Source organism: Thermobia domestica, chromosome 16, assembly GCF_964235325.1.
Source record: "Thermobia domestica chromosome 16, izTheDome1.hap1.1, whole genome shotgun sequence".
Classification (NCBI taxonomy): Eukaryota; Metazoa; Arthropoda; class Insecta; order Zygentoma; family Lepismatidae; genus Thermobia; species Thermobia domestica.
In genome coordinates, this window is record NC_137469.1 from 70,858,879 (window position 1) to 70,877,525 (window position 18,647).

Below are 18,647 nucleotides of genomic sequence, written 5' to 3' on the forward strand. Positions count from 1 at the left end.
TAACAGCAAAATAGGTTAATGAAGCAGTTTGACGTCATAACTTAAACTGACCCTTTGTCTGAAAAAGCTTAAGAATATGGAAATAACTTGATAAAGTGAAAGTGGTATGTATTTACTTCTTTCTGTGCATGGCGTGAGAAACGTCATTTATCAAGTGTAACGTGCGGAGCTACTTACCAACACTGTACTCATATAATGATATTTACCCCCCCCCAAAAAAAAAGTAATAATAGAACCAAAATTAGGTCGTCGGCTGTGGGTGAACACACTTTACAACCGTTACTGAAATATAAATCAATCATTGCAGCTGAGGAAAACTACACAAATTGAAAAAGATGTTGTTTTTCACGTTCGAGTTGCTGGGTTAGAAATCGATTTACAACAAGCACACGTATCCACAGCACAAGCAGACAACTTGGAGTGTCAACAGAATAAGACAATCGAGAACGTGTAGAATGTGTATTAAAAGAACATGTATTATTTTTCAATTTCTAACGCTTGCTTAAAACGTGTTAGAATATTTGTATGTCTGCCTCAAAATAATTTCCAACAAAGTTGTACAGAATATCCGTCGTATTATTATTGGCAGGTCCTGTGACTAATGAGTTTTTTAAAAATTATTTTAGCTTTGGGCCTGGAAACATTTATTCCGCTTTTCTCAATCTTCAGCTTTCTCTTTTAACTCGCAACATTTTCTTCTGATCTTCAGATCAGGGCCGTGTCGTGGGGGGGGGGCGAGCGGGGCAACGGCCCCGGGCGCCGAAGTAAGGGGGCGAAAATTCGGGAGATAAAAGGAAAAGAGATAGGAAAAATTGCTTGAAATATATGTATGGGGGCGCCGCCATATACTCTCGCCCCGGACGCTGATTTTCCACGGCACGGCCCTGCTTCAGATCATCGGTTCTCGCTTTCTTTCCATCTTTGCTTCTATGATGATATGAAGAAGACAATTTCTTCGCCAGATATGTCCAATCCGATTGGTCTTTTTACGAAAGATGCTGGCTAAAAGTGTGTCCTCTTCTCTCCTATCCGGTTTAAAACATCTTCGTTTGTTACTCTTTCTGTCCACTTTATCTTCTCCATCTTCCTCCAACACCACATTTCGAAGCTCTCTAAATATATCTTCTCTAACTTCCGTAATGTCCAAATCTCTGAACCATACAGTCCAATACTCCATAGATTAACTTCTTCCTTAGTCCAAGATTAAGCCTGGTAGTTAACAGGGATCTTTTCTTGTTAAATGGTTCCTTAGCTACGGCAATTTTTGACCTGATCTCTTCAGTGCGGTAAGAGTCTCTCGTCAAAATACTTCCCAGATTAGGGATGCGCACGAGACAAGATTTGAGACTGTCTCGTCTCGAAAATGTGATGTAAAAGTGATGTCTCGACTCGAAAAATATATATTTTTCTATTGGAAGAGCTGTGTCTCGACTCGAATTTCGTCAGGAAAATTCTGTCTCGACTCGACTCGAGCGCATCCCTATCCCAGATACTTGAAATTATCGACCTCTTCAAATTCTCTTTGTTCTCGGATAGCATACATATATATACAGTATATTGTTCGTTTTATTTGTTCGTGTAAAGTTTCCATTCAGAACCAACACATAGATGGTAGACATATGTTTCATTGGAACTACTTGAATTCCCATTGAGACTCGAACACGCGTCAATGTATCAAAGGCGGAAATATTAATCATTAATTCAACTATTTTCACTTAAGAAAGAGGATTGTGAGAATGCAAGTGTGTTTTCTGGACAAGCAACTAAAGCTTCAGATATAATGACTATATTCTAGCCTGGAAGATATTAAAATGGAAGATTGGAATAAAATGCTCGGCAGGAAATCTATTAGGGCTTGTATTCAAGGATTGGTATTCCTCTAGCGACTCTGAGCAAACTTCTGAAAATACATAGTAGAATGGTTGTCTGTGGCATCTCCCGCTTTCGAATTTTATATATTTAAACAATGTCATCTGTGATATAATCACCAATAAATTATATATTCATCGCTGGGTTAGTAGTAAGTGTGAGTGCCTTTGTTGCACGCGGTCTTGGGTTCAATTCCGAGTGGAAAAGCATCAAACGCAATATATCTAGTGATTCAGAGGTGAAGTATTCAATTCTAGTGTACTCCCATTTTCATTAGTCTCTCGCATTATTATTACGACTATTATCATTTGTATTATTCCATTTTACGTTGTGTATATACCGAGTGTATCAAAAGTCCGGGGCCATAGGCCAACTCTATGAGTGAAGATAAGAAAAAATGAAAAAAGAGGAAAGTTGCTGGAAATAGGTGGTTTCCAATATAAAATGGTGGAATTTCTCCAATCGCGCCATTTGTTTAGGCTCCACATTGATGAGGCGCATTATGTTAAAAATATACAACGACGCCAGTTCACTAGTCTCTTCCCTTGGGCCCTCACCATATTAGCAATACAACATAGTTGGAAACGGGTTCGAGGTGTACTACGTTCCCTCACATAACAAGGTGCACTTTTTTCGTGTTATTTTTGCGTGGCTTTACGTTCCGTTCGAACAGCCTGCTGGAAACGTCACTTTTTCGATGAACATAGGGCATCTTACTAGTGTAGCCCAAACTAGTGTAGCTAAATGCGATTGGAAAAATCCATCATTTTATGCTGAAAACCACTATTTCCAACAACTTTATTTTGTTTCCGTATGTTAACTGAAACGTAGTTAGGCTATGTTCCCGGACTTTTGATACACCCGGTATATACAACATATAAAACGGAATAATAGAAATGATAATAGACGTAATAATAATGCGAAATATTTATGAAAATGGGAGTACATCATTCCTGTGGAGAACAAATGAAAAAACACTACTTATGTTTTATTTTTGCACTTGTGCTTCATGTATATAGTGCTGCCATAATGTCTTGAGCCCTGGCAAAAATGCGAATTAAGCTCACACCCTCGACACACCCATGCGTTGAGCCAATAAGAGTTCAGCTGTTATTAAGTGAGAGAGTCTTAGAGAAAAGGAGTGGAATCAAGGTCCGTTGACCCTACTGTTCCTTTCCTCTTTTAAAAGCGCGGAACAGTAGGGTCGACGGACCTTGGAGTGGAATTTCTTCAGCCGATAGCAGCGCCTGGAACGGAAGACTAGATGTCAAGTGAATGTGGTATATCTATAACAAGAATAGTGTAGCTGACCATCATAATATACCTGAACTGAGTTGACCGTTTGGTTAGCAAGTCCAGTTATCAATGATTTTACCTACTTGCAAGATGGGCTTGGTAACTAAACGGTCAACTCGGTTCAGATATGTGATGATCAGCTTCACAATTTCTGTTACGAGTGAAGTTTAAAAGAAAGGAACAAATCAGTTTTATTATTATTATTATTATTCCTGGGTCGCCATTTGGCCATTTTACTGCATTACTAATGCAAAAAAAAATTCACAACGAAAGAAAACTGTTAGGAACATTTATATATATTTTTCAAGCATGAGAATGTGAAGTATCAGTTTTTCTCTTTGATGAATGCTGATGCTCAGAGTTCTCTTAAGTGCACAAATAGAAAGATTGTTGAAATGTGTGTACACAATGTTCTTGAATTTTGAAGATATATATATACCGTGTACTTGAGTGTACTCCTCCATTTCACCTTGATTGTAACAAATATGGGATCAAGAAGATTATGCTATTTTGGTAACTCAGAAACACAGTGTTATCGTTGTTGCTCATTGTTTTAGGCAGGCAGGTGATAAAACTATGTTTATACAAAATTAGCTGTGAATCGCTGTAATAGTAATATATCATACTTGAATCCAATGCTATGACCTTTAGAAATATTGCTACACAGGAAATGTTTTCAGTTTCGGAAGACAGCCTGTTGTAATCTTGACCCCTTCGGATGAAAGTTCAGTGACATCTAAAGCCAATTTTCTTTTCCTTTTCCTCCCACATACTCCGTGTGATTCTATGTATTGTGTTGGTATCATGTCGTATGACCATGAATAGTCTCGCTAGTTGTTTTAGTGGTCTTTTTACTGTTACAACATGTTTTTCAAACTCCTTCAATGAATATGACTTCCAGACGTTCTGGTTTAGCCGGGACAGTCCTGGATCTACATCATCTGTCCCCACAAAATTGTTCAAAACTCCAAGTGTCCTGGTTTTAGACCCAAAGATAAATAAATGATCATTTGTGCGATATTTGAAAGAATCTCGCTTTTAATAGTCATTGAAACTCAATTAATAGGAGGGCCGCGGTGTCTCAGTGGTAGAACGTTCACCTCTGGTGTATGGGGTCCTTGGTTCGATCCAAGCTCGCGCCAAGTGAGCTTTGTGGTGGACAAACACCATGTGCGTGGGTTTTCCCGGGTTCTCCCGTTTCCTCCCAAATTATTTCATTCATTTCTCATCATCATCGTCTCCTTTAGCCTAGCTTGCATAATCGAGGGACGTAAAACTTAAAGATTTCATTTCATTTTTCAATTAATAGGAATAATCTACTCTCTGTCACTCACTTTTGGTGTGTGATATTTCAGCAAAAAGTTTATCTTGGAAGCCGTATAATTGAGAGAACTAATATTAACAGAAAGAGAGAGAAGTGTGAGAAAGTTCATGAATTAGGTTTGTTATGTTTGACAGACAAGCTTATGAGTTCATGAAGATACACTTTATGGTTTTATTATCTGATTGCAATGAAGCTAGAAATGTTTTTCACGTCTATGCCTTTATGTATCAAATTAATCATTATTACCCAACTATGATGAAGATAAAAGATGGGTAGAGCTCCTTCGTGGCTAAGCGGTTATCGTACGCGTCTTCGGCGAGGGTTCGATTCCCGGTGGGAGCTCATGTGGTTCGGATTCCACGTTAATCAGTAGGTCCACGTCTCATATAGCCTCGCTGCTGAAAGGGACGCTAAACTAAGAGGAATCAAGAGGAAAAGATAAGTAATATTTTGCACGTCGTAAGAAATTTGTGTATTGATCACTGATTGAGACTGAAATTGTAAAATTTATTATTAAAGATATACAGTAACATAAATAGATTTTTATTACACTGAAGAATTTACTGCCATAATTAATTATATTAAAGTGCAACTGTAATTAAATATTGAATCGATTGTATATTATTTCTCTATGCTATATCAAGTTTCTTTTAAAAATGCAATTGTATTGTGTATCTTTTAAAATATGCAACTTTATAATACAATACATTAACAATACAAACTCTTATCACAATCTTATTTCTTCTTGAATGAACACGTAACTTCTGCATAGAGTATGTGAAAATATTTTTAATTTATAGTTTCCAATAGCATGCATAAAAGTATTGTATTTATCTTATACAAAAGATGGAAGTTAAATGTTGTAAAACACTAATATTATAGAACATTATGATATGTGTATAACTCACGTGTTAATTTTGCTTTAAACCTTTTGTCTCCGCCGTCAATTTGGTTCGACCTTCATCATAATACTAAACAACCTTAACCTTCAAAATTCTGTAATAACCTTCCTGTTAGCGTCAGAATATTCCCAGTAAAAATATAATGACACACAAGCTTGTATCGTAAAACATGCGAATGCAATATGTAATATTACATATTTCTATTTATACTTATATGTATAGTATAGCTAAACTGTGCACTACATGTCTGCGAAACTCGTATTCGTACTCTGGAAACATGATTATTTAATATGTGTAAGATTATTTAACATAGGAATTAAAATTAAAAACGAAAATAAGGTTATTTTAAACTTCTAATACACTTAATTTTTAATTTCTGATAGATTAAGATCAACTAAACTACCATAAATTTCAGGAATCTTTTACATATCTGAGTAATTCAAGTGTATTCGCATTATAATAGGCCTAAAGCTAAATAAAAGAATCATACTAAAACACTATCACTATTGATTCAAGTTTAAACGGCTTCTAAATTACACCCAAAGTTTTTTCGTCCATCCAAGTTAAATACGTTCTCTATGCTAAACATGATTGATGAAAGTTAGTTAAATGTGAGTTTAATGTCGATTTCAACAGCAAGACTATATGAGACATAGACCTAAATCTTAACGTGGGATGGGAACCACATAAGGTTCCGCCGCGAATCAAACACGAATCTCCCACGACAAAAGGTACATGCGCTATCCACATAGGCGCGAGGAAGCTCATGATTGATGAAAGTGAATATGTATGAATGAATTGGTGAAATGGGCCTGTAGGAGGAAACGGGAGGACCTCGATAAAACCCACGGGCATGACGTTGTCCACCACAAACCCAGATGACCTGAGATTTAACCAGAAACTCATCGCACCAAAACTGAGCGTTCTACCATTATAATTTCATAAGTGTATCCAAAAGTGTTCATACTACAATTACGATCATAATTGATCCAAACCTATTTTACAGGTTTAAAATTATGCAAGCAGTTTCTTTGCTGCAACTACCTTTATACTAATGTAAGTTTAGCTAGGTTCAGATTTTTGATTTTTTTTTTTTTTTTTAATTTTGCAATCACGATTACTTCAAGCCTAAAAGTAGATACAAAAAAGTGAATTACATATAACTACGATAATCATTAAGCTAAGTCTGATAAATTTTCACTTATATGCAAAATTTTTTACTGTGACTACCATTGAAAAATCTCTTAAAGCTAAGATGGGCACTTTAGAGTCCTTTGAAAACTGTACCACTTATCATAGTTGGATAAATTAATTTTTAAAAATTAACAAATTAAAATTGGTAATTAATGTAATTAAATTGGTAATAAATTAAAAATTAGTATAAGAAAGATGTAATGGTTAAAATTAAAATTAAAATGAATCTATTAAAATTAAAACTAAAAAGCGTAATTTTTACTTTTATGGAATGAGAGTTGTCTTGAATTGTGAGAGTTAATGTGAACTTTAATGGATAAAATAAAGACCATTAAAAAATTTATCGATTATTATGAAAAGTAAGTGTTTTCAAACAAAACTGTTAATAAATAAAAATAAAATGAAAATGTCATAAAAATCTACAAGGAACACAAGTTTTAAATCTTACATATATGAGTGCATGACCCAAGTTGGAGCCACTTTAGGAAAAGGGATATGAATGCAGTGGAATCTCATGTGAAGTTTTGAAATAAGTAAGCCACAAATAAAGTTTTCGCAGAATATTCATTTCGCATGGGTCTCAAGAGGAAAAAACTATTAATTGTTATTTAATATATATATAATTTATCAATTAAAAATTAACAGCTGCAAAATTTAATGGATTAGAAGTTAACAAAATTTTTAATGGATCAATTATAAGCGTGCACTTTATGTATGTATCCAAAATTGATAACTATTCGGTTCAAGAAAAGAAAAGAAAAAAATGACCAAAATTAAGAATTATTTAACATCAGAAGTGTTACTACACCACATTGAAGATTGTATCCAAACTCTTTTGTATTACAGGAGGGCGCGGTGGCTCAGTGGTAAAGCGTTCACCTCCGGTGCATGGGGTCCCTGGTTCGATCCCAGCTCGCGCCGTGTGGACCTTGTGGTGTACAAACCTTGCTCGTTGGTTTTCTCGGTGTTCTACCGTTTCCTCCCACTTTCTTCATTTCACTCATCTCTCATCATCACCGTCTCCTTTAGCCTAACCGACATAATCGTGGGACGTAAAACTAAAAGTTTCATTTCATTTTTCTTTTGTATTACAACGACAGTGTTATTATTCATCCAGGATAAGTAATGACTATTTTCTTTTTTTCATTTTCAGAAATAGCAATATTGGGAACACGTTATCATCAGTGCTTCGACGAGCGGAACAGGAAAACAGGATAACTTGTGGAATGCTTTCAGCGGTCAAGACACTTGAGCTGGAACCTGAAAAGATTTTATTTTGTATTCTTCCTCAAAACCATGACCACGACACAGCATCTCATATCCATTACGTTCTCTTGGAAGCATTTTGTTACGAAAACGACATTTACATGATTAAGGTAAGTACTTAATTCAGGTCTATATTCGTAAGTATCATATATCTACGTCTTAACGTACGATATATCTACTCTATCTTCCTTCCAACTGCCATTATTTTCTTATTCTCTCCCACAAATTTCTCAGTGTTATTCCGTAATCAATTTATTTTCTGTTTTTAATTTATCTTCAATATTATCCTTCTTTCCCCACTCTTTCTAATACAGTAGAGTCCCGAAAATTCAGTCTAATGTGAACCGAAGGGTGGCTGAGTTTGTGAAAATGACGGGTTATCGGAAATGGTGTTAAAAAAGAATAAGTAGGAGTGTTTCCTCAAAAAATACAGTACTGTACTTGTGTGTATTGGTAGCTTGAGAATACAGCAGAGAATAAACTGCCCAATTATCCTTAAACAAAGGAAAATTACGTACTTTATAAAGGCATAGAGCCTTTACTATACATGGAAATGAAAATACGCACTGTTCAATAATTTACCTGATAAGACAGGTCTCAGAAAAATACTTTATGAAAGCATAAAGCTGTCTATATTGAAAATTAACTAACCGACTTTGCAAAAACTAGCTACGTTTTTGAATGCACGCGGGTAATGAGCTTGAACGGGTCTGCGCGCACGTTGTTTTTTCGTCCTGCTAGCAGGGCCGGATTTAGCATTTTGGCGCCCCTAGGCCCAATAATTTTTCCGGCCCCTAGTCTGGTTAGAGTTACTTTCCTAAAAACCTTTATTAAAAAAATATATATATATCAGGCCTATATGTTAATTGCTTAAACACCACTCCACGATGCAATTTTATCATTGCAAGTTTTTTGAGGAATTTACTTGGTTGTGGGCTTAACAAAATACCGTTAATGTACTAACAAAAGATTGGTGAATAACTTTGGTATTGTTCAATTTAGCCATTTGGGCAAATAAATATCAATGTTGGGCAATCAATATTGTAACGAAGTTGATGCATAATGTTGAAAAATAGTTTTTTACCAACAATTATTTGTTCCAATGAACTGCAAAATCAGAATGCTTTATTAGCCTGATTTTTTAAAAATCAATTCAAAAAATATGTTGTTATGGCTATTTATTTTTATTTCTAGATATTTTTTTAATGTTTTTTTCTCTCGGCCGTGCGCCCCCTGGGAGCTTGCGCCCATAGGCCCGGGTCTACCGGGCCTATTAGGAAATCCGGCCCTGCCTGCTAGGCTGTGGCCGAGTTATCCAGAGTGCCGGGTTATTGAGTGCCTAGTTTTAGGGACTCTACTGAACCTCAAACAACTTAGCGTGACATTCTGATAATTCTACGTACCTCCATTGTGATTATAGTCGATTTCCATAGCCGTTCATAGTTTAAAGCGACTACTTTTATAATTTTAATATCATTCTTCTTTTAGTATTAATCTACGTAATTATTCCTTCTCCATTTAGGATTTAGGATTTAGATTTCTGGGCTTTCGGCATCTAAGGCCATTTAGCCCGTCACGATTTGAGGGATGACGTCCCTCGGCGAGCACACAATACGGGGAAAGGGAAGGAAGAAAGCGGCCTGGGACCTATAAGTTATGTACCCCCCCGGCATTCGCCTGGTGTGAATGAGGAAAACCTTATTCAGAGCGGTTGGCCTGAAAAAGCGTGTTACACTTTTTCTACCGAGTGACCCCACCGGGAATCGAATCCAGGACCGCTCGCACTCCTTCTCCATTCCCTGTTAAATTAATGATGTCTTCGTAATTTAACCCTGCATCGGTGTCTAGTTATATATTCGTCCACTCATGTTGATTTATTCTACTTGTAAGGAACGAAAACAGCATCTCACTTCTCTGTCTAATTTCAAATATAGAAAAATATTTCTTTGTGTTATTAAGTGAACGTACTTCTTGCTCTCTCGTTGTTTTGTTGTTCTTGTTTCTTGAGTTTAACGCCCCATCATTACACTCCGAGATTAAGGAAGACAGTAATAATGATAGTGAATGAAATGGTGGAATGAAGAAAGAGGAGAGAAACGGTAGAACCTCAATAAACTCATGCACTTGGTGTTTGTCCACTCCTACTTGGCAAAAACTGAGATCGGACCAGGGAACCTTACGCACCTGAGTGTTCTACTATTCAGCCATAATGGCGCTCTCACTTCTCCATGTACTTGAAAGTGGATGTATTTATTACGGTTTCCCGTGTTGTTCTTCTCTTCTTTGGGCTGTCTGTTTCGTTTTACTTAGCACGTCGGATCGTAGAATAAAGAGCTTCATTGCAAACATCAGGGTTTACTATTAGAAAAAAAAAAAAAAAACTTATTGTGTTCGAACAAAAATTAACATGTAATAACTCCATTATCGTTATTGGCTTAAAGTTTAACCAATGATGATAGTAAAACTAACTTCAGATTGTTGGTTCATCAGGATTGTAACGGTAAGGCTAAAATTAACATTGATTTGTAAACATTATTTTTTTTTTCTAGAACAGAATTTAAGAACAATTGTATTGCTATTCTTATTTTAAATCACACATTATCAATGATTCTACATATATATACTTCAATTTTTGGCTCATTGTCTTGCGAACACCTTATTGGACGAAAATAACTAGTGATTTTGTATCCATTTTTAACTCAAAACGAAAATTGCTAATGATTTTACTTTCATTTTTGATTCAGTATTAAAAATATCAACATGTCATTTAAATTCTTGCATTTTTTTATTCAATACTTAAGCTATTGATAAAATACCTGTAATACTTATAAATACTTATCTTATTTATTTTCATTCTTGGTAAACGTTACCAATGGTTTCACTTGTATTCTTGGTTCAACACGAAATTCATTAATATTTTGTTTCCGGTATGCGATTAAGATTTATATATCCATTATATATCCAATGATTATATCCAAACACCAATGATATTTAAACCAATGATTACGTATCCATTCTGTGTTTAAAATGAAAATTGTCAACGATTTTGCTTTTATTTTTGATTCAATATTAAAGATTCCATTTCAATTCTTGCATTCCTTGTTTAAGACCAATGTTATTGGTAATTTTATTGGATCAAAAGATCCAATATATTTCAGGCAAAAATTTTCTTGTAGGCCTTGTGTCTGGAGAACTACATATAGTGTAGCCAAACCTAAACTATCATTTAACTCAGTATTATGTGCTTATTCCGTAAAAGATACGAAAATTCGATTTAGGGCCGTTCAAAAATTTTGTGGCCCCTGATCCAAAAAATCCAATTTATTTCATTCAATTACAAATTTTCTTGTACGCCTTATATCTCGAGAACTTCATATAGTATAACCAAACTCAAACTATCACTTAACTCAGTATGATGTGTTTATTTCGCAAAAAATTCGAAAACTTGAATTAGGGACCGTTCAAAATGTATGGCCCCTGATCCGAAAAATCCAATATACGTATTTCATTCAATCAAACCTTTTCTTATACGCCTTATATCTCTAGAACTGCATATAGTGTAGCCAAATCGAAACTATTACTTAACTCAATATGATGTACTTATTCCGTAAAAAGATACAAAAACTTGATTTAGGGGCAGTTCAAAAATGATGTGGTCCCTGACCCAAAATCTAATTATTGGCCAAGAGCGCAATCTTTTGATCCATTTTCTGGGTCATTCCTAAAATTCTTGTTTCCATTCTTGTATCAAGGTGAAAGTTACCAATGATTTCACTAACCGCAATCGCAATTAATAATTTCTTTTGAAGGACTTGTAAAATATATTAAATTGAAATATAATTAATACTGTATCTACTCATTTAAAAGTGAGTAACAGTTTGGTTTGCTGTGTAAAATTTACCAAGAGTGTTGTAAATAATTTATTTATTGAATACGCATGTAAAGAATTTAATGCTTCCTTCTTTGAAGTATTGTGTGTCCTCTGCAAACAACCATCAGACATGTTTGTAGATTATTCGAACACTAATTATGATTTAATTTCAGTCTTTGTATCTTCATAATTTCAGTTTAGAGATTAACACCTATTTTTTAGATTATAGGCCTAATTCCTATTTACTTTATTTCCCATGTTTTTAGAATAGTATCTAAAACATCTGGTTTGAACTTACAATGTTAATTCTTCTTTTAGGTTGATTGTGCAGAGAAATTAGCCGAGCATTTAAATGGTTCCAACAACAGTTCTAAGAACCGACTGACCCCTGCTGATTGTAATTGTGTATTAGTTCATCAACCAAGGTCTTCAGAGCCACGAGAAAATGAAGATAGTGTAGTGGACTTCTTTGACCAGATTGAAGATGTTTCATCGCAACCAGTGATTGAGTTACCAGTTCTTTAGATTTTTAGCAAAAAATCCGTACGGAAAACGGAGGTATGTGTTTCATGTATGATCATTAAATATATTGTGATCAATTTATAAGTAGTTTGTGTGGAACTGTTAGGAGTATGCATGGCGCTTATAGGAAAAGGCAAGCTAGCACTGTCTGCTATATAACAGTCTTTTTTACACACAGAGAATCTAAATAAATAAAGCATCTATTTTAGCAGAATAAAAACTATGAATACGAGGTCTGTCGGAAAAGTATCTGACCATTGTCCCAATACATTATCCTGGCGTTTTCGTCGTCCTAATTTCCTTCAAACTAATTCCCTTCTGCTTCCATACAAAGAGTTTAGTAGTCTTTCCATTGCTCGAAAGAGACCTGAAATCCCTCATCGGAAAGTGGACGAGAGCAGCCGATCTCCTCTCGGGTGCGAAAGTGAGTTTCTTTCTGGTATTTGTTTGATTTTTGGGAGCACCCAAAAGTCTCACAAGGCTATACCCGAAGAGTAGGGAGCTTAACGAACCATCCAAATGGTGTGCTGTACAGAGAAAGACAATCGTATGAGCTGCGTTCTGCTGTAGTCTCCCGGGCTTTGAGTTCCACAGGTCTGTTCATTTCGGACCAAAAACTGCACGTAGATGAAACAAAATGTCTATAAGTCCTTTGTACCTGTATGTCCTCCCTCTACGTACTCATGACACACATTGCCACGGCAATCGAAGAATATAAATCAACATTGCTACGCATCTGACGAACATTTCTCGGTCACCGCGAGGCGTATCAATCCTTGACGAGGTCAGATGTATCGATTGTGACTTGGTTCTCACTTTCTATTCTTATACATCCATCTTCACCATTTTAGCTGTGCCGAGACCACAGAAGAGTACTCAACATAACAATTCCTCTACAACAGCAAATACAAATTAAAGTAACACCGTCTACAGGCTAGACATAACATGGACCCACGACGCAAAATCCAACTACGCCATATGATTTTCCATAAAACAAAGAAGATCGGATACTTTTTCGACAGGCCTCCTACATTTAAGGTAAAAAAAAAAAAATCATTTTCTTTCTCCTGGTCTTGATTTTCTCGGAAACTCCATACAGGAATTTACTCTCAAGCATGTGATTTTGTTCAACTTGGATTTGATCTATGGATTGATTTTTGTGTCCTCTTTGGATAATACACAAAATTTTAGGATCTAAGCCTTATCTCATTAATCATATTGTGTACTGTTATCTTCCTAGCGCCGCCATAATAAAAAGCTTGATAAGGGTATACCTCATTATCAGTTTCATCTTAATAAGTGTCGCGGTGCAGCATTAATTTTTATGTTTCCATTTTTCCCTTATTATCTCGAAAACTACGCATGAGAATTACAATCGCCTATATCACTTTGTTCAACTCAGCACGGTCTATCGATTGATATATGTCTAATCTTTGGATATCGTTTCCCGTTTTATATTAATAATATTGAAGGATTTTGAACTTAATAACATTCACCTTCATTAAAAATATTGCATCTATACACTCAAGTTGTCTTTTTTAAACTTGCAATAATTCTAAAGTTACTTCCAAACATGTTACAGCATCTAATCAGATAAACTTCAAACGGTGTATTTTAAGGTTTAACCAAGTTTTCATCAGTTTAAACAACTATTGTAGGCTTTACATACTCTTTCATCATACTCCAAGTATGTGAAATTTTAACTTCACCAATATTTTTTAAAGGTTTAAACAAAAAATGTTAACCTCAAAAAATTACCTTTCAATTAAAAAAAAATCTAACATCAGCACATATTTCTGTATATGGAATATGGATAACTATTAGCTAGATGAAAATATTATCTTCCAACGTTTCGAATACAGACATTACATTCATCTTTAGGGATAGTTAGTTTTGGGCTGTATCTGATCAGTGGTGGATCTAGAAGGTAAAAACTGGGGGAGCCAGCTAGAACCCAGATTATGATAGGTATATCATGAGCAAAACTTTGAAAGGAATAGCAAAAAATGGTAAAAAATTATTTATAATTTGCTTCTCGTGTAAGATAAGAGAAAACAAACATCTTTCTTGCTTTTTTGTCTTTATTTTCTTATATTTTACTATCACCACACAGTGACATGACACATAATCGTGATCCATTCAAGAACTAGTTCGTCGATTGCCTGTGTTTGCAAATTGATTTACATTACAGCTTTTTTATAGGTCCTGCAGAAGTTTCCGACCCGTTCCGATGGATATTATGACTGGGTTGGACGTTGATATGTGGGTCTTGCACATTGTATAATGGAATCAGACAAACTACAACTGAAACAATATGATTCGTCCAGTTCCAAAACAGCTCTTGCCAATTTACTTCAAATCCCAAAAAATCGACAAAAACTGTAGGATCGATGTGTTCCTACTGAACTGAAGGTTGGTTTAAAGGGACAAGTTTTGCCGATAGATGGCACTACAGTCTTCGTATCTTTCCCATGGTTTTTTTTTTTTTTTTTTTATTATTTTTCACGAAAATTCGTGATTTCTCTTACAAATTTCAACCTACAGACTTCAAATTTTTTAGAAAAGGAACTTCGTAATCTTTCGAAGGGAATAATCCGTGCCGATTTTTTTTAGAATTTTCTTCATTGTTGAAATGACTTGATATTCAAACCTTTAACAATGGAACTATTTCAACAATGAAGAAAATTTTAAATAAAAAATCGGCACGGATTGTTCCCTTTAATAGGTTATGAAGTTCCATCTCTAAAAATTTGAAGTCTCTCGATTGAAATTTATAAAAGAAATTGTAAATTTTCGTGAAAGGTAAAAAAATACATGGGAAGGATACGAGGACTGTAGTGACATCTATTGACAAAACTTGTCCCTTTACACTAACCTTGAGGATCTCCAAGATTTGCACATGAATACACTGAAGTATGCCCAGTTCTACAAAACATGCAGATCCTACTTTTTTTCCCCTAAGTTTTCTGGGATTTTCCTTCAAATGGACAAGAGCAATTTTGAAACTGGACGTATCTGTTTCAAAAAAAAAAAAAAAAAAAAAAATCCAATGAAGAATAAAAGGCAATGTTTACTATAAACTTTCACAAAATATAAATAATATATTTTTGTCAGTCAAAAAAAAAACAAAAAAAAAAACAAGAGGACTAGCCCCCCCCCCCTTCCGGCCGTAGGATAGATCCATCACTGTTTCTCGTTAGCCCTACTCTATAATGTCGTCTTCCTGGTGTCATATTAAAATAATTTGGGTGACGGTATACTTCAGTAACAGTATTATAGTCCAGAAGGTATAACGTCGTTTGCTTCCCGCGCTTGGACTTGCTCGTCACTGGGGGTGTGGTAAGAGGGTAGCCAATCACCACCAACCGTCTACTGCGCTCAGCGAGCCACGAGTAACCAAACTGGCCACTCCCCATAAATGTCACTGTAACTTTCCGCGGGAAGCTGACGACGTTATACCTTCCACTGGCGTCTCTGGCATGTAAAATTTGGGGGGGAGGCATCAAACGAAGTGAAATAGTATTACCTAGCCCAACCTGTTTATTTATCTTCGATTCCATTTGTTACCTTTCTGCTTACCTTCACGGACCCCTGAGACATATCAAGAACTCTTGTTATAATCGTTTCACAGCCTGGATATTATATTCCAAATAAAGATAATTATTGTTATTTATATGTCATTCTGTCGTTAGTAAATAAATTAAATTAGAATAAAATATTTAATATTTTGTACTTCAAGATATTGGGGGGACGTGTCCCCCTTGCCCCCCGCCAGAGATGCCCATGAACCATCCGTACTGTAATTTTATCTTAAGAGGTATCGTAGAACATTAATTTTTGAGTTTACAAAAAAATAAGTTTTTTTGGATTCTCTCAAAAACTACACATGAGGATTTACGCTCATCCACATCATTTTTTGAACTTAATGAAATCTATTAACTAATATATGTTTCATCTTTGGAGGTTTCCCTTTTTTTCGTTAAACTTTAATAATATTGTAAAATTACATTTTTTTCCTTATTTGATTCTTACAGGTTTTGAAGAAAGAAAGCTGGCTGAAAATGGGAAAACTTCACCAGTACTATGCAACGAAAACTTCTGGCTCTAAACAATGTGTGTTTTAATACAGACAATATCTGTTTACTATTTGTCTGGAGCTAAGAATTTTGTCATCTTGTTTCACTTAGACGGTCTACGTTCAATTATTTTTTTCTGCAATTTATAATATTACGTCCAGATGTGTATGTAACTGGTGAAAACTTCACATGACATCACATCACACCAGAACTGTTTTCGTGTTTATAAATTTTCGTGATTGTTTATGGCAAAAAATTTTTTGGTTGTTTTTCCTCTAAAATTATAACAGGGATTAATTAATTTCATGTTAAAAGTTCTTACGTTAAATCAAATTCTTCTAAGCGAAATGCAGCGTTTATAAACACTCACAAGAAATATTGTGTAATGTATATAAGAAAGTTACGTTTAATTTGTTTTTGAGTGAAATACGCAAAACGACGCGTCATTTCTGTATATTTATTCACTGTTCCAAGAAGCACAATTTAAAAAAAAAAATGAAAAAATGAGAAAAGAAAAGAAAGGAAGAAAAGATAAAGTAAAAAAGAATGAAAAAGAAAAATGAAATAGGAGATGTGAGTTTGTATGTATGTATGCATTTTCTGAGTATGTTGTATATATGTATGCGTATGTATGTATGTATGTATGTGAGTATGTTCTTCAGGAAATTTCTTTTAAACATTATTTTTTAAAAGATCCTTTTTTTTTAAATATTAGATTAGAAACATCACGTAGCTATCTTCCATTTGAGTGGAATAAGTCAAGAACGACACCAAATACAAAGACGGATCTACTGCAGGACTAATCTATCGTATACTGATCACGATTGATGTTCTAAGCTGTTAAGAGGCCCCATCACAGCGAAATTAAAATACCGCTAATTTTACAGCAATTATGTGATATCTTCAAGTAGATGGAAGATAATCGAAAAGTGGAACAAGAGCTCGCTAGACAATATTATTTTAGATGCGATACTGTTATCACGACTCACTTATCTGCTTTCGATTTCCAGCCACTTAGAAAAATCGGCATTTATTTACGCGTTTCTAAATGGTTGCAAACGGAAAGCTACTAGGTGACTCGTGATAACGGTAACTCATGCAAAGTAATATTGTCTAGGGCGCTCTTTTGTTCCACATGTCTATTATCTTTTATCTACTTGAAGTTATCACATAATTACTGTAAAATTAACGGTATTTTAATTGTGCAGTGATTAGGCCTCTTAACAATAGGAGCAACATTGTCATTTTCCTGGATACGTAAAGGAAACAATTCTAACTAATCTTTCTAAGCAACTACATTCAAATCACTTTAAGAATTCTAATGTTCATCGTACGCCTATAGGCCAATTTTTATGAGACTTTTTCACAGAATAAGTAATGCGAAGAACAAAGTCAGTTTATAGTAATCTTATTACGTGACAAGGGCATCCTAAATGTATTTCCATATAAACATTATAGATATAGTTGTTACATAGTAAAATAAGGTAAATGAATATAAAATAAGTACAGTTTCCGATATCCGGAAAGTTATAATGTAATCAAAGTCTTTAAAAAAAAAAAAAAAAAAAAAAAACGAACTTAGGTTTTACTTCTCCTTTGTACAGTACAAGCGATTAACGCTGTGAAAATATGAAGTATAATGTCTTTGTGTTTAATATAGTATATTTATGCATTTATGCAGGTATTAAAATGTCCTGGAAATCATGGACTTATAAAGTATTTAAAAAAATTGTTCTGTCCGTGTTACCAGTTTAAAGTTAGTGAAACTACTTACTAATCTTGTGATACTACTGCGCACAAGATCGTTATTTAAGTATTAATTAAAAATTCCTAATTAAAAAAATAAAGCTTTCAGTGCAAGTATTGTAAAATATACATGAAAAATCTGATGTAAATAGTGTTTATGTACAAATAAAAAAAGTTTATAAAATGGACGTTTTCTTCATAATTTATTTTCCTTTTATTAAATTGCTTAAGAGGAGACTTTGGTGCTATTTGGGATCTGAATATGCGGAATTATTACATTTACAGAAGGTTGTTCGGTTTACATCTGACCGATTTTTAAAAGTTTCTGACCATGCACTTTCTTTATGAAAAGCCGTGCTGTTACCACCGGTTGTGCTCTATCGGATTGCCGTCAGGATTATGGGTCATCTTCCGACATCGCAATTTCTACTGCAACAAAGTACGTTGAAGGACAGACATAGGAATTCCATCTCATTTCTCTTTACATCTTTTCCATTGACAGAGGAGATGAGGACAATGTTATAGACATCGGTTTAACAGTTCAAATGCGAAAAATCGATTGGCTTGCATCAGGGCTTATA

The 18,647-nt window shown here is 34.7% G+C and overlaps 1 protein-coding gene across 2 annotated transcripts in view; it reads left to right on the plus strand.

Annotated features, from left to right (window-relative positions):
• The window catches only part of LOC145673144 (growth arrest and DNA damage-inducible protein GADD45 alpha-like), a 91,311-nt gene extending 72,889 nt beyond the window's left edge, over nucleotides 1–18,422 (plus strand). Inside the window, exons 2-4 of one of the 2 annotated variants that reach the window (XM_081742564.1) lie at nucleotides 7,739–7,961; nucleotides 12,041–12,280; nucleotides 16,279–18,273. In XM_081742564.1, the coding sequence (XP_081598690.1) occupies nucleotides 7,739–7,961; nucleotides 12,041–12,247 (430 nt within the window). In that variant the 3' untranslated portion in view covers nucleotides 12,248–12,280; nucleotides 16,279–18,273. Of the gene's footprint in view, nucleotides 1–7,738; nucleotides 7,962–12,040; nucleotides 12,281–16,278 lie in introns of both variants that reach the window. The other variant, XM_081742565.1, reaches the window with a different exon arrangement.
• The last annotated feature ends 225 nt before the right edge of the window (nucleotides 18,423–18,647 follow it).